Source organism: Coturnix japonica, chromosome 18, assembly GCF_054131305.1.
Source record: "Coturnix japonica strain WE chromosome 18, WE-NBRP24, whole genome shotgun sequence".
Lineage (NCBI taxonomy): Eukaryota > Metazoa > Chordata > Aves > Galliformes > Phasianidae > Coturnix > Coturnix japonica.
The window spans coordinates 1,781,001-1,794,854 of record NC_140680.1 but is presented as its reverse complement, the minus strand read 5'-3'; the positions used below and the strand labels follow the sequence as shown (position 1 = coordinate 1,794,854).

Here is a 13,854-nt window from a genome sequence, read left to right as displayed (position 1 = left end):
CTCACTCCTTAACTTTCCCTGTGTCAGGGAGGGCAGTGGGGCAGGCAGCGGTGCCCGGGAGGGTCTTTCTGTTCCATGGATGCCAGCAGACGGCTTTGGGAGCCCAGGGTTGGTGCAGCAGCAGAGCAGAGCAGCTCAGAGGCGATGGGGCACACACTGCAGTGCTACATTGCTGTGCTCTCCTCCATCCTCCCCGGGACTGCCCTGCAAAGCTGCAGCTGTGCGACTTGTTGATGAGCAGAAACATTAGCAGACCTCCTGTTTCAGGCCATGAATAATTAATGTTTGTTCCTCATTAATTTCTTGTGGAGCAGAGTCTTGTTAGACCACATTTAGATGTATTTCTAGAGTTAGGAGCAAATACAACAAGAAAGAGATGCCTGATAGATGAGCACTCTGCCCTCCTCCCACCTTGGAAAATGTGGCTCTGTCACTCATAGGATCCTCACTGGAAGCAGATGGGTCTGATTTTTAACGAGCATCAGAGTCTGCTTCATTACAGCTTTAATTTCAGGGAAAGACACACAAAACAAGCTCTATAATTCATGCACATTACAAAGGAGAACACAGAGCTTCTCACGTCCCTCAGACCTCAACCAAAACCTTGGCTGAAAAATTCAGGGACAGCACAGCATCCATTCCCCAATGGCTGTGGTGGGAGGATGAAGTGCTGCTATCCCTGCTCCCCCCAGCACTCAGCACTGCTGTCACTCTTTTAATGTTTTAATATGGACACAATATTCCTCTAAGGAACATTTTTTATCTAGATGTGATACTTGCAAACACCTGCACGACTTCCTGGGAATACCCATGTTTGTATTCAGTAACACACCCAGGCTGTGTTCTCTGCGAGCTCCCCTGCATGCAGCTGGAAGAGACAAAAAGGCAAACAGCTTTAGTTCTTTCAATTACAGAAGGTGAGAGAGCCCTCATTATTCAGTTCAAAGCACTGAACACATCACGACAGTTCCCCACTTCTCTCAGTGCTGTCACCGTCTGAACAGCCCACATCCCAAACATGAGAGCCCGACTTCCACCTTTAATAACATCCCACCAAATGCTCTCTAAGGGAAATTAATGTGCTCCTAAAGGCACGAAGGGATGCTGTCTCTCCCTCAGCTGCTCCTTAGGCCATCACTCGGTGACCCCAGCAGGACATGGCCCCAGCCCCACTGCATCCCCTGTAAGGTTGGGCACTGCAGCCCTCCCATGAGCCGGGCAGCTCCTGTAGCTTAGCAACTTTCTTTTGGCTTTGTTAAGTTGGGCTCTTCAATCTCCTTAATGAATAAGAGAATCAAGCCAGGTAATTGATGCTGGGCCGTTTAGCTGATGAATAATTGACTGTCTGGGTAATCCTAGCTATTTCCTCGATCAGATTGTGCAGTGGAACAGCCATATCAGACTGCATGTGTGCTGCGTGCTCTGCGTGGGGCTAAGGGCGAGCAGCGAACCTCCTGGGCTCAATGCAGCGCTCATCCTGCAGGGCTCCAAACACCTCAGAGAAGGTGCTGCACCTCAGCAAAGAATGCTAAGGAGAAACCCACCCCACACAGTGCTGGGCAGGAGATGCAGCTCCATAGCAGTGAGTGGGAGCTGTGTGTGCAAAGGGACAGAAGGACCACGTCTGTGTGCCATTCCCGTCCTCAACCGCTCCTTGGGTGTAAAGCAGCACCGTGGGCTGTTTGCAGGAAACCAAGGATGCTTTAAAGAGCAGCTGAGGAAAACTTCCCATGGTGAGACATCTCATTCTGTGCTGGGCAGCGCTGGTTACCATCCATTGTAGAGCATGTGTGAGGACAAACTGTGTGTGAAATGATGGACTTCTGTGTGCCAGAGCACCCTCACTCCCATGTAAGCATTTATTACCAATCCCACCAACTAAACAATTCAATGAAACCTAGAGCCTGCTGACAGCACAGCGGCTATGATGGGCTTTGAATTAAATCTTAAATGATAGCAGAATAGTTTGATGTTTTAGGAAAATGGATAACGACCTTCAAATGGTGACAAAGAACAGGATGGCACCGTGGGCTCAGCGCACGCCTTCAATCTGACTGCTACCTTCAGATTTTCAATGAGTCAGCGGTGATGTTTCATCAGGGTATGGGCTGATGGTGTTTTTTTTCTTCCAGAAATACCATTAATTATTTACCAGTAGATGAATGATCTCTGAAATCTATTGCAGTGACACCTTTGAGTCTGCAGATAGTTTCTGATGGCAAACCATCTGGGCTCTTTTAACTTGTTATTGTTTATCCCTTGGACTCCTCTCCTCTGTTTGTAAGGTGTAACATCAGTAGACAGGGCCAGGAACATCAATATTTTACGGCTTTAATTAAAGGGAGCTCAGCAGCTGGGTTACCCCATCCGGCGTCTTTCAGAACGGCGGCCTTTGGGAGGGAAGGAGAAGCCGCCACACGGTGTGGGCAGCAGAAGGGCTCGGGTTTGGCTATGGCACGGGGTGGGCCGGGCTGGGATGCTCCGTCCACACACATAATACTCGGCCGCAGCCTGGGCCACGTCTGCCACCCCATGTGGGACTGGGAATGGAGGCCGCACGGGACGAGGGAGGGATGGAAGGCGTGGGGATGGGAGAAGGGCCAAAGCAGTGCAGGCCTTCGGGAGGGGGGGGGAGCTGCGGGGGTCGGGCAATGCATCCAGCACTGCAGGGATCCCCTGGTGTCACCCAGAGCGGGTGAATTACGGGAGGGCTACGAATAAAACAAAGGTCTGAAAAGTATCCCTCTATTAATTACTCCCACCGAAGCGGCACCGCCTATAAATACGGTGCCGCTTTGGATGAAACTTTCATGCAGCTATTTAGGCCCTTTGAAATATAAATGATTTCCTTTAAATTTTTTATCGTAAATCAGAGCGCGGAGCTGCGCGGCGCCGGCTCAGCCGGTACGGACGGAACGAGCCGCCCCGACACGGCGCTGTCCGCGGTGCTGATCCCGCACCGCCGCCTTCCTACAGCGTCGGTCGGGAAGCCAAACCAAACTTGCTCTGCGCACAAAACTCTTGTGAGCCTCAAAGCCGGGCACGGGTTTCTTTTGCTTAAGAATCGGCCGTTTCCCACGTGCAGGTTACTTAAATCCCCAGACCAACGATGTCTGGTAACGTGTGAAGATGCGGGAAGGTGATGAGGGAGCAAAAAACAAAAACAACCGCTCGGGAGCAGTTATGGCCGTTTCGGGACTATTTGGGGAGGAGGGGACTCGTCCGTTTTCTCTTAACGAATCGAGGATCGGACGTTTGCATCCCACGGTACGCACGCACGGGAGCCTTAATCACGGCTCCCCTGTACCCGCGGGACCCTGAAATCAATTGGATTCCCCCCGTTGGCAATGCGGCCCGCACGCACCGCACACCCACGGCCCGACCCCGCATCCCCGCTCCCCGCGGGGCTCAGCGGACCGAGGGGGGAGGTGGGTCTGGACGTGCCTGGGGAGGAGCCGAGCGCTTCTCGTGCTCGCGGTGTAACTTTTGTTAGGTTGTACCGACGCTGTGGGGCTCGTGTCAGCCGCACGGGAACAGCACAGACGTTTCGCCTTTGAAGTGCCGCGGCTTGTGTGGTTTGTCTGCAAAGCGAGAGAGACGCAGCGGAGACGGGGCGGTGGGCAGAGTGCTGTGAGCTCCGCAGAACTGACTGCGATGTGCGGGCGGCCGCCCCTCGCCCCGACACACCCAGCCGGGAGCGAGTCGAGCCGAGCCGAGCCGAGCGGCGGGGTCCGCACGAACGGCTGCTGCGCGCGGCCCGAGCTCGGCCTGCCTCGCAGTACCCCCGGCCCTCCTCTCCTCCCGGTCCCGCAGGGTCCGAGTTCTGCCCCTCGGCCGGCCCGGCTCGGCGTTCCCCCGACGGCAGTTATGAACGGGGAGAGTTCGGTCTCCTCCGCTCCCGGCCGGGGCCGATCCTCAACCGCTCCCCACTGAGCCGCCCCGACGGCGCGTCCCGAGCCGGTGCGGGGCCCCGCGCCCTCCGCTCCTGCCCACAACACGCGTGCGCGGGGCCCGCTCCGGGCGGCGGTGTAAGATGAGTGAGGGAGCGGGGGGGGGGGCGTGCGGGGGGACGCTCCGTCAGTGCCAATCGCTCACTTTGACGGCGGCGAGCCAGAGACAACCCTGAATCGATGTCCGGGGCTGCCTACCTGCGAGGTGCGCGAAGATGATGGCCATGAACGCCAAGCAGCCCTTCCCCATGCACGCCGCCCTGCAGGAGCCCAAATACTCCGGGCTGCACGCCGGCGCGGAGGCGATGCGCAGGGTTTGCCTCCCGGCCCCGCAGGTATGTAGCTGGAGCGTAATTACCGCTTTAAGGCACGGTTTTTGACAGGCGCTCTCTTAATGTTTTTTTCATGTCAGCAGAACAATCTCGCGTCTCCGCGCTCCCCCATCCCGCTCCCCTCTCCCGTCTCTGATCCACATGTCTCTTCGAGCAAAGCCGCTGCCTTCATATTAATTTTTATGACCTGAGCTTTGAGGAGGAATCTCTGTGCTCGGCGAGGTTTTTAATCCGGAGATGACAGTATTCCCCACTGACTGCACTATGCGCATTCTTGCTCGCAGCTCCAGGGCAATATATTTGGAAGCTTTGATGAGAGCCTGCTGGCCCGCGCCGAGGCTCTGGCGGCCGTCGACATCGTCTCCCACGCCAAGAGCCACCCCTTCAAGCCGGACGCGACCTACCACGCCATGAGCGGCGTTCCCTGCGGCCCGGCCGCCCCCGCCGCGCTGCCGCACCCCGCGCTGCCCGCGCCGCCGCCGCACCCCGCGTTGGACGCCGAGCTACTGGAGCACCTCTCCCCCGCGCTGGCCCTGCCCGACCCCCCGGCGGTGCCCGCGCCGCTGCCGCCGCACCCGCTGGGCGCCGTGGGCCACCTGCCCGTGGCCGTGGGTCCTCCGGGGGGCCCCGCGCCGCCGCTGCCCGCCGCTCCCTGCCTGCCCGACGTGGAGTCCGACCCGCGCGAGCTGGAGGCGTTCGCCGAGCGCTTCAAGCAGCGCCGCATCAAGCTGGGGGTCACCCAGGCCGACGTGGGGGCGGCCCTGGCCAACCTGAAGATCCCGGGCGTGGGGTCGCTCAGCCAGAGCACCATCTGCCGCTTCGAGTCGCTGACGCTGTCGCACAACAACATGACGGCGCTGCGGCCCGTGCTGCAGGCGTGGCTGGAGGAGGCCGAGGCCGCGCACCGCGACCGCGCCACCAAACCGGAGCTGTTCGCGGGAGCGGAGCGCAAACGCAAACGCACGTCCATCGCCGCGCCCGAGAAGCGCTCCCTCGAGGCGTACTTCGCGCTGCAGCCGCGGCCGTCGTCCGAGAAGATCGCGGCCATCGCCGAGAAGCTCGACCTCAAGAAAAACGTGGTGCGCGTCTGGTTCTGCAACCAGCGCCAGAAGCAGAAGCGCATGAAGTACTCCGCGGTGCACTGACGGCGGCCCGGACGGCACCTCCACCCACCGACGGCGCGGCCGCGCCCGGGGCTCGGCGGGACGGGGCGGGGAGGGACGAACCCCGGGAGCTGCCCCGCCGAAGCCGCGGAACGGGGCAGGCCGCCCTCAGCCCTCACCCCTCTGGGCCTCGTGGCCGGTTGCGGCGTCCCCGCGGTTCCCCGGACTGTGTCCCGCGAGGAGAGCCGCCCGCGGGCCGACCCGGGCGCGGCGCCGGGAGCTCCGGGCCGTGTGCGCTCCCCGCCCGTCCCGTCCCGTCCCGTCCCGTCGCGCTCCGAACGGAGCGCCGCTCCCCACCTCGACTCTGGAATAAAAGCTTTATTTTTCAACCCGAAGGGAACGTGTCGTTTCTGGCTCCCTCTCTCGTTTCCGAGCCGGCGGCGCTGGGAGGACCGAGGAAAATATTTGCGAGCGCAAATCAACGAAAATCTTCCAGCGGTGCGTTTCCCCGGGCACCGGGACGAAGCTTCGTCCCGTCGGGCCCCGCTGTGCCCCCGGCACCGTACCCGGGGCGGGCGGGCGACGACCGCGGCCCCTCCGCTTGGAGTGGAACAAAAACGTCTCCCAAAAAAACTCACCGCGGGCTCATTTGTAATGCTGTTTAAAAGGGGAAAAGGCTTTTATTTATGATTCCCAGAAGCACCTTAACGATTAAAAATTAATGGTCGAAGCGCGAGGCTCTTCTGAATATTTCGCTTTGTCATTTCAGTGAGTGACAAACACTGAACCTCTCAGCCGGCTCTGCCCGCCGCCCCCGGTACGAGCGGATCCGACTATTTCGCCTTTCGCTGCGGCTCTCGGGAAGCTGCGCGCTCGTTTTCCAATCAGCCCCAATGATTTTCCCCCAATCAAATGTCCTTTAATAATACATGCCCTTATGCCATTACATTATATTGCGGGTTCTGAAAATTTAAAATAAGGGTGATGCAATATTAATTGCCTCCCGCTGTATAATAAGGGCAGGAGGCGATACAGACGGCAGCTTCCCCTCTGCCCGCTCGCGGTTCGGCGGATCCTCATTGCGGCAGAGCAGGCGGTGCCGCCGGGGCTGCGAGCTCCAAGGGACGCTCAGCCATAAAGGCAGGTAGGCGGGTAGGGGCATCTCTGTTTCCTTCCCTGCTCCTGGCCGGCGAGCACGGCCGTGACCTGCCCCGCCTGGGAAGCTGCCGCCGAGCCGGGGCTGAGCCCGCTGCTCTGCCCGCTGCTCTGCCCGCTGCTCTGCCCGCTGCTCGCTCGGGCGGCTGCCTGGTGCTACTGGGGTCGGTCCCACAGCCGGAGCTGCCGACGGGAATGAAGCAGCCGCCGCCTTTCTGTTAAAACGAAAATACTGTTTGTGATACACAGAATTCGAAGGAATTTCCAAACAGAAGGATCGGGGTGTCGAGGAGCCCTTAACCCACGGGAAAGGAATATCCGGACAGAAAGCGGTCATCGCTTCTGCAAAAGGGCGCGGCAGCATCGCGCCGTTTGTCTTCCATCACGGAACGGGAATTCCAGCGCTTCTGAAGCGCTCTTCGCACAGCTCTGTTACCGTCTACAGCCCGTGTTAACCCCGCTCAGCTGCATCCTGCTCGCCCCGCCCGGGCTCAGCTCACCGCTCTGCGCCGCGCTGCAGCAGTGGGGACGCATTCTTATGTCCGCCACTGCCTAAAGGGGATTGGGATCGTGCTGCTCTTGGATGGCAAAGGTGTCCCTGCCGCTTTAATATATGACTGATGTGTTTGGCTCTGCTATGAGACGGTTTTACATTTGTCCTTTTGGGCCAGGTCCAGAAAATGGCCTAAAGATGTAAAATAAGTCCTAAATGAACTTTAGACTCTGAAATCTACAGTTACTGTTACGGAAACCAGAGCTCTGCGTGCTCCTCTTCCACCCGCGCTGGCAGTACGACCCGAGCACCTGATCCTCCTCTGCTCCTGGTTCCTCTGCGTGGACACAGAGCTGCATCGGGAGGCGCTGCTCATGGCCCAGGGCTGAGGTGATACTCTGCCCAGTATCCCGAATGACCTGAGTGCTTCATTTAGGATCTCAAGTTGGAGGTCAGCACACGCTGCATTAACAGTTCCTGATACCTTGAGTCTGGTTGCCAGTGCTCCTGATGAATACACTGACACAAAACCCTGTCTGCCCAGAGCTGGGGGGATTCTTTCAACTTCAGCAGGAGTAGCCGAGAGCTGGCATTTGGTGCCAAGGAGCACATGAAAACAGCCTGTATTTTCCTCTTGGTGTGAGGGGCAGTGCCCCGGAGCTGGGAAACGATGCCAGGGGCAATGCAGGGAAGGGAGATGAGGAACTAGTACCCAAAAGGAGTTTTGGTGGCAGCGTTCCCTGCAGAGCACCTGTCTCTCCCACTGCTGCTCTCTGCACACTCCCTCCCATGCAGCCACAGGGCTCGGGCTGGAGCAGGAACTGAGGAGAGCTGGTGGCCAGTCCACAGTGGAGGGGTTGCAACGTGGCCCTATGCCCAGTGGTGGATCATGGCCAGACTCACCCCCAGGAAGAGGGATTTGCTACCTTGGAGGAAGGGCAGCCCCTTCCATGGCACTGGGAAGCGGGAAGAGAAACGTGACCAAAGGGAGATGGGCAGCATAGAGCTGCTCTGTGAGACACGTGTGAGACAAAGACCAGCAGGCAAATCCCTTCGTAAGGTTCACAAACCACTAACAATTGATCTAGTATTTTTTTTTCTCCATACCATGCTTGTTCCTTAATATCCTGCTCTGTGTCTCCCGGGGACTGCACACCAGAGATGAAAGCAAAGAAAACCAAACAAGCCATTGGCGGTGCTCACTCAATTGATTTTTACACAAAATTTGCCTTCATGCACGAAGGATAGAAAAACGATCCCATTAATAATGAATAGCAAAAACAAATGTGGGGTGGAAATCAATAGAAGCACAGCTGATATCCTGGGAGGGTGTGGGGGGGAAGCCCCAAGATGCACAGAGCCGGGGGCAGGAGGGGAGGATGGGCTGTGGGACACTGCAGGGTACCCCAAGGGCCTCCATCCCACCTCCAGGACATGCAGTTTCTCATCCCACCCAGTTCCAACCCAAGCAGATCATCCCACCTCACTCCTTGCATTCCTCTCCATTGCTCTGCAGACACTGAGTGTCATCAGGTGGGCATTGATCAGAGCCACGTGGGAACACATGGGCTCAAAGCAGAACACTGCTTTGCACCCATAGGTGCAGGAGGAGTCATTCCAGCCCTGCAGCTGTGCTGGTTACCTTCAGAGCGGAGTGTTTTAAGGCAATTAGGCAAATTTGTCTTTAATGACAGTGGTTGTGCTTCGGAAATGTTAGAAACAAAATTCTTCCATCATCAAGACATGAATTAGACATTGTTTCTTAAAGCAAATTCAGAATGATATATATAGAGCTTTGTGTCACCATGTCTTCAATAGAATTTAAATGGAGACGCAGCATGCAGATGAAATGAAATCTTTGTTTTAAAATCTGAAGAGAATTCAAAGTGTGCAATACCATTATATAAACCAACATTAGCTGGCCTGAAACAGCACTGCATGAGCTGAATGCCCTCAGCCTGCCTGCTGGAAATAAGCTCCCAGTGCATGGAAGGAACTCCGGCACAGCCACTGTGCAGGGCAGTGTTGGGTGCGTGGAGCTTGTGTGGGACCAGGGGGTGATGCCCTCAACATGGAGCACTGCATGGGAGAGGGCTCTGCTCTGCTGAGCTGCTGTGCTTCCTGACAGAGCTTTGGTGAGGGCTCACTAAACGTTTCTGGGCTGTAAATGTGGCAGCAGATACAAGAGTGTCTGAACAGCCATCCTGTGCTGTGCTGGAGCACACCGAGCATGTGAGGGCTGTGAGAGGTGTGAGCAGGTGGATTTGCAGGGAAACCTTAGGTTTTTCTTCTCCTAAGTGAGCTGAGCCATGCACAGAGCTGCAGCACTTATGGCATGCAGAGAACATCCCTTGATCTCCGGTGTTTAAAATCCTCTTCCAGAGCCACCTGTAGGACTGTGCTGCTCACAGCCATCTCAGATAGACTCAAATTCACACAGCAAAACATGTGAAGGGACATCAGGGCTGGAAGACAAACCCAGAGACAAAGCAGCAAATGAGTTGGGCAGGAGGAACTGCTGAGGCTGCTGCAGGATGGAGCTGTCCCGGGCTGTGTGCGCAGCAGCAGTGCAGCATGGAGTCAGGGACTGCAGTGCAGACAGCGGTGTGAGCAGCCACCCTGCAGCCAGAGCACAGTGTGTGGGGACCCGAGTCAGGCACACTATTTAATGTTTGATATCTCAGTTGTTTCTGAATCTGTTATCTTCCCCAAATGCCAGAATAGATTAGTCTACAAACATTACCACATTACAGCCTGAGTGCAGTTTTCTGCCTAAGAAAGAAAGAAAGAAAGAAGAACATTTCTCCCTTAAGCAGTGCAGTGAGAACACACCAAAGCATCCAAGAAAGTGTGCCAACTTCTGCCTATTGCCGGGACAGGAGGACCACTCACCCCCTGTGCTGTGGGGCCGCTGTGATTGCCCCACACTCTGCAGGACCAGGCCCCCATCCCAGGCTGTTCTCCCACACTGCTCCCATGTGGAGGCACAGCTGGGAGTCCTTTCACCCCGCAGACACAGCCACGCTGACCAGGGATGCAGGAAGGCCCAGGTATCTGTGAGTGGACACGTGAGCGAGCCGGGTCTGATCGGCAGCACCACGTGTGTGATGGGCCTTGTGCCACGTGCACACACAGCAACATGGAAAATGCATTAGCCCCCTCCACTGAAACCTGAGGCAATTGGCCGTGAGAGCTCATGTCCTGGGACTGAACACTGATGCCATTACCCAGGACTCTGTTGCAGAGCTGAAGCACAGGCAAAGCAGCACATTGCTGCAGTGTACGGTGCTGCCTGGCAGCCAAAAGCTCCCCGGAGGCCGTGGCACTGCACAGGGAGCTCTGCAACAGCTCTGCCCTCAGGGTCCAGCCGTGCCCCTGCTCCCCAGGATGCTCCTGCTGCCTTCTGGGCTGGGCAGCCCCCTCAGCCTTTACCTGCTCCTCTGTGCCTCCTGCTGCCCCCGGGGCTCTGCACTCAGCCCTGCCCTGGGGAACCCATAGCCCAGGGCCTCATGCTGTGCCACCGGGCACCCGATGGGCACTGAATGCTGGTGGCTGTGCTGAGCAGCCCAGGTCCATGGAGCCTGGGAAGGAGCAGCGCAGGCACCATGAGCAGCAGTGCAGGGACCGGGGAGCAGAGCACCTCGACGCATCAATAATTCATAAAATGCCAGCAGCAATGAAGGGAGAGAGGGACTGGAAGTAGGAGAACAGAATATCATAAAGCTTTTTAATGGTCTTTTTCCATTAGTGTCAGATATGTGGCTGCTCTTCAAGCAGGGGGTGTTCCCCGGACTCACACAGAGTTCAGCGTCTCTGGGAGGCTGCACCTTCCTGCCACATCCCAGGCTGCCGTGATGGGTGGGTGCTGCTCAGGGCCCCCCATGGCTTTGGGGGCATTTGCAGGGCCTGGAACCCTGTGAAGATGCTGCAGTGCAGAGCCGTGCTGTGCCCACCAGCAGGAAAGCTGGCCCAGCTTTGTTGGCTGTGTTCACTCCATGACCTTCAAACAGGCCCAGGTTTGAGGACCCTCTGCTGTCAATGCCAGAGGGCACCCTCCAACCTGTCCTATCTCTGCAGCCGAGTGCCACAGTCCCTTCTCAGCAGCACCAGTCATGGCCCAAAGCAGCATGACCAGGGGGTGCAGGCTCATGTGGGGTGCATGCAGGGTGCCAGGAGAGGAGCATCTTGCTGGGGACAGAGGAATTGGGGGGGGGGGGGGGCTGGACAGACTGAGTATTTTCTAATTGCAAAGCAGCTGATTCATCTGGATTTCTATTCTCTCATGAAAGCACCTCAGCACCTTGTGCTGAAAGAAAGATGGATTTTCTTCATGGAACCACAGGGAAAGAATGAGGCTAGAAGAAGCTGCTCCATGCCCAGGGACTGTGTGCACTGTGCTGTGTGGCAGTGGATGTGCCATGCAGGGACACACCTCATTAAAATTTAACAGCACCCAGAGCCATCTGCCTCCACGTGCTCCCACACAGGTGCCTCCCCACAGCCACCACAAGCCTTGCCCCAAGGTGGAGCACAGTGCTCACAGCAGCTGGGGGGATGTGAGGGGCATGTGCTGTACACAGGGCAGGGGTTGTCACTGGGTGTCAGCCCTCAAATCTGCCTCCTGAGCCCTCCAGGTTGCTGTGCTGGGGCTGTGGTGCCAGGGAACAGCATCGTTAGAGGATTCCCAGCATGGATGTTCTGTGTTGCTGTCTGCTGCATTATTTATTATGGGAATGTTGGCAGCTGGGAGTCTGTACCAGGCTGAGCAGAGCATGCCCCTGTGCAGACCTTGCCCACACTGAGCCCATGGTCCTGCTGTGCAGCACAGGGGGTGAGGGAGGGCAAGGAATGGGGTCACTGAGAATGGGGACTTCAGGCATGGGGATGCCAGGAGTGCTGCCTGCCCCCTCCAGCTGGGCCTGCCCCTCTGACACGGCACCCCTGGGTCTCCTTGGCAGATGCAGGCACAGCAGTAGCCTGCAGGCCCTGCAGACAGCCCAGGGCAAGATTTTTAATTCAGCATCACACTTCAGCCTGAAATCTGAAATAAAAATAGAAAAGAATGACAGCATGTCAGCACCTCCGAGCCTGTGGTGGAGCTGCTGGATGTTGTGGGGTTGGGGCAGCACATGGGGGTGCCTGGCACAGTGCTGGGGTCAGTGTATGTCACATCACTGTGAGCAGGGAGGAAAAGGCCACCTGATATGCCCGAAGGAACTTGGGAATTTGGTCAGATTTGAAGGGAGCACACACAGCATGGAACTATAAGCGTCCTTCCTGTGTGTCTGGCAGTGATGTGGGACCACTTAAAAAACACTCCTTTAAAAATTACAGCAACCTGAGCACTTGGAAAGGTGGGACCTTTAGAAACCTCTACAAGAAAGCGCTCCCTTCCCAATGGCCCCACGGCAACAGCTCTGTGCTGTGGTTCTTGGTGCAGAACCAACTGCTGCTGAGCTCCTGAGCTGCAGGGCCATGGGTGCAGCAGGAAGGAGCAGTGGGGAGGAGCACCAGGCTGCTGCTGCTGCTGCTGCTTCCCTGACTGCAGGTCTTACAGCAGTTCTCTGAATGCTCCTCTTGCCTTGGAGACATCATATTTGCACCGTCACATCTCTGCTCACTGCCCTGCAGGTCTGCAGTCACTGGAGCTAGTGCAGTGCTGGGCTCTCCGTGAACGGATCCAGCTCCAAGGCCAAGTGCTGGCTGAAGCCCTGAGGAGCAAAACCAAGATGTGTTTCCAGCCACAGCCCTGAGGATTCCTGCCCATGATGTGCATTACGAGCAGCTCAGCCGTGATGGAGGCTGCGTCCCACCGCTCCCATTGTGTCCACATTCCCAGAGTCAATTAGTCAATTGTGCTGTCAATTAGTGCCCCCCCCCCCCCCTCAACAACCTGTGGAATAAAAATCGAGATTTCAACTAAATCCTGGGTAAAGTTTAAAGCTGGGTATTTGCAATGCAATAGATGGTTCCATTTCCAAAAGCCACACGGTGCTGACACCACATCCATCGCATCTCACCATTCATTGCTCCTGGAACAGCTGCAGCCTCAGAATTAGAATGATGCTTCCTTGAGAGAACAAACTGCGCAGTGAGGCTGGGGCTGTGCTGCGAGGCTGCAAGGCTGTGCTGCAGGGCTGTGCTGCAGGGCTGTGCTGCAGGGCTGTACTGCAGGATTGTGCTGTGGGGCCTGATCTCAGCTGAGCACGAGGAGGGGCCGTGCAGCTGCTCCTCTCTGCCAGCCCGTCATTAATGAATTATTGAGACAACCCTGAAACAAGCAGATGAAAAAAGAGGATGAAAGACGCTACAGACAGACGGACAGACCCGCTGCTAAGGGAGGATCTAGACAACCGTGTCCAGAACTGGCTTTCACGTCCTGCAGTCACACAGCGCTCACAGTGCTCCTGCTGTGCACAAGGTGCGGGCGCTGGGCGCTCCATCCCGCAGGGCGGTGCCGCGCCGTCCTCCGCTCGCTCCGCAGGCTCCGCCCGCTCCGAGCCGCGCCCCAACGCCCGTCACTGTCAGTCACTGTCAGTCACTGTCAGTCACTGTCAGTCACTGTCAGTCACTGTCCCTGTCCCAGCGCAGCGCCCCCGCCAGGCGGTGTCAATCCGTGCCCTCTCATTGGGCGCTGTTTCGCCTTCTGTGATTGGGAGATCGCGGCTGCCTGCGCGCTCCGATTGGTTCCCGTGCTCCATGAGCTCTGCGCTCTGATTGGAGGCGCTTCCTGTCGTCTTTTTTTTCCCTGCGGCCTGTTCCGGCGGATGTGACGTCATTTTCCGTCTTCTCTCTGGGTCACGCCTCACGTGACCGCCTCG

At 57.1% G+C, this 13,854-nt stretch overlaps 1 protein-coding gene and 1 long non-coding RNA gene across 2 annotated transcripts; one reads left to right on the top strand and one right to left on the bottom strand.

The window, feature by feature from the left end:
* The first annotated feature begins 4,106 nt into the window (after positions 1-4,106).
* Positions 4,107-5,574, top strand: POU4F3 (POU class 4 homeobox 3). The gene is made up of 2 exons (XM_015875463.3): positions 4,107-4,285; positions 4,567-5,574. Exons 1-2 carry the CDS (start codon positions 4,166-4,168, stop codon positions 5,425-5,427), a joined length of 981 nt encoding a protein of 326 aa, XP_015730949.2. The 5' UTR covers positions 4,107-4,165; the 3' UTR covers positions 5,428-5,574.
* Positions 5,575-10,748: 5,174 nt separating this feature from the next.
* LOC146757897 (uncharacterized) lies at positions 10,749-13,586 on the bottom strand. The gene is made up of 4 exons (XR_014935575.1): positions 13,434-13,586; positions 13,054-13,304; positions 12,589-12,744; positions 10,749-12,074 (listed from the first exon to the last, which is right to left on the bottom strand). It is a non-coding gene; the product is annotated as an uncharacterized LOC146757897 (long non-coding RNA).
* Between the last annotated feature and the right edge of the window lie 268 nt (positions 13,587-13,854).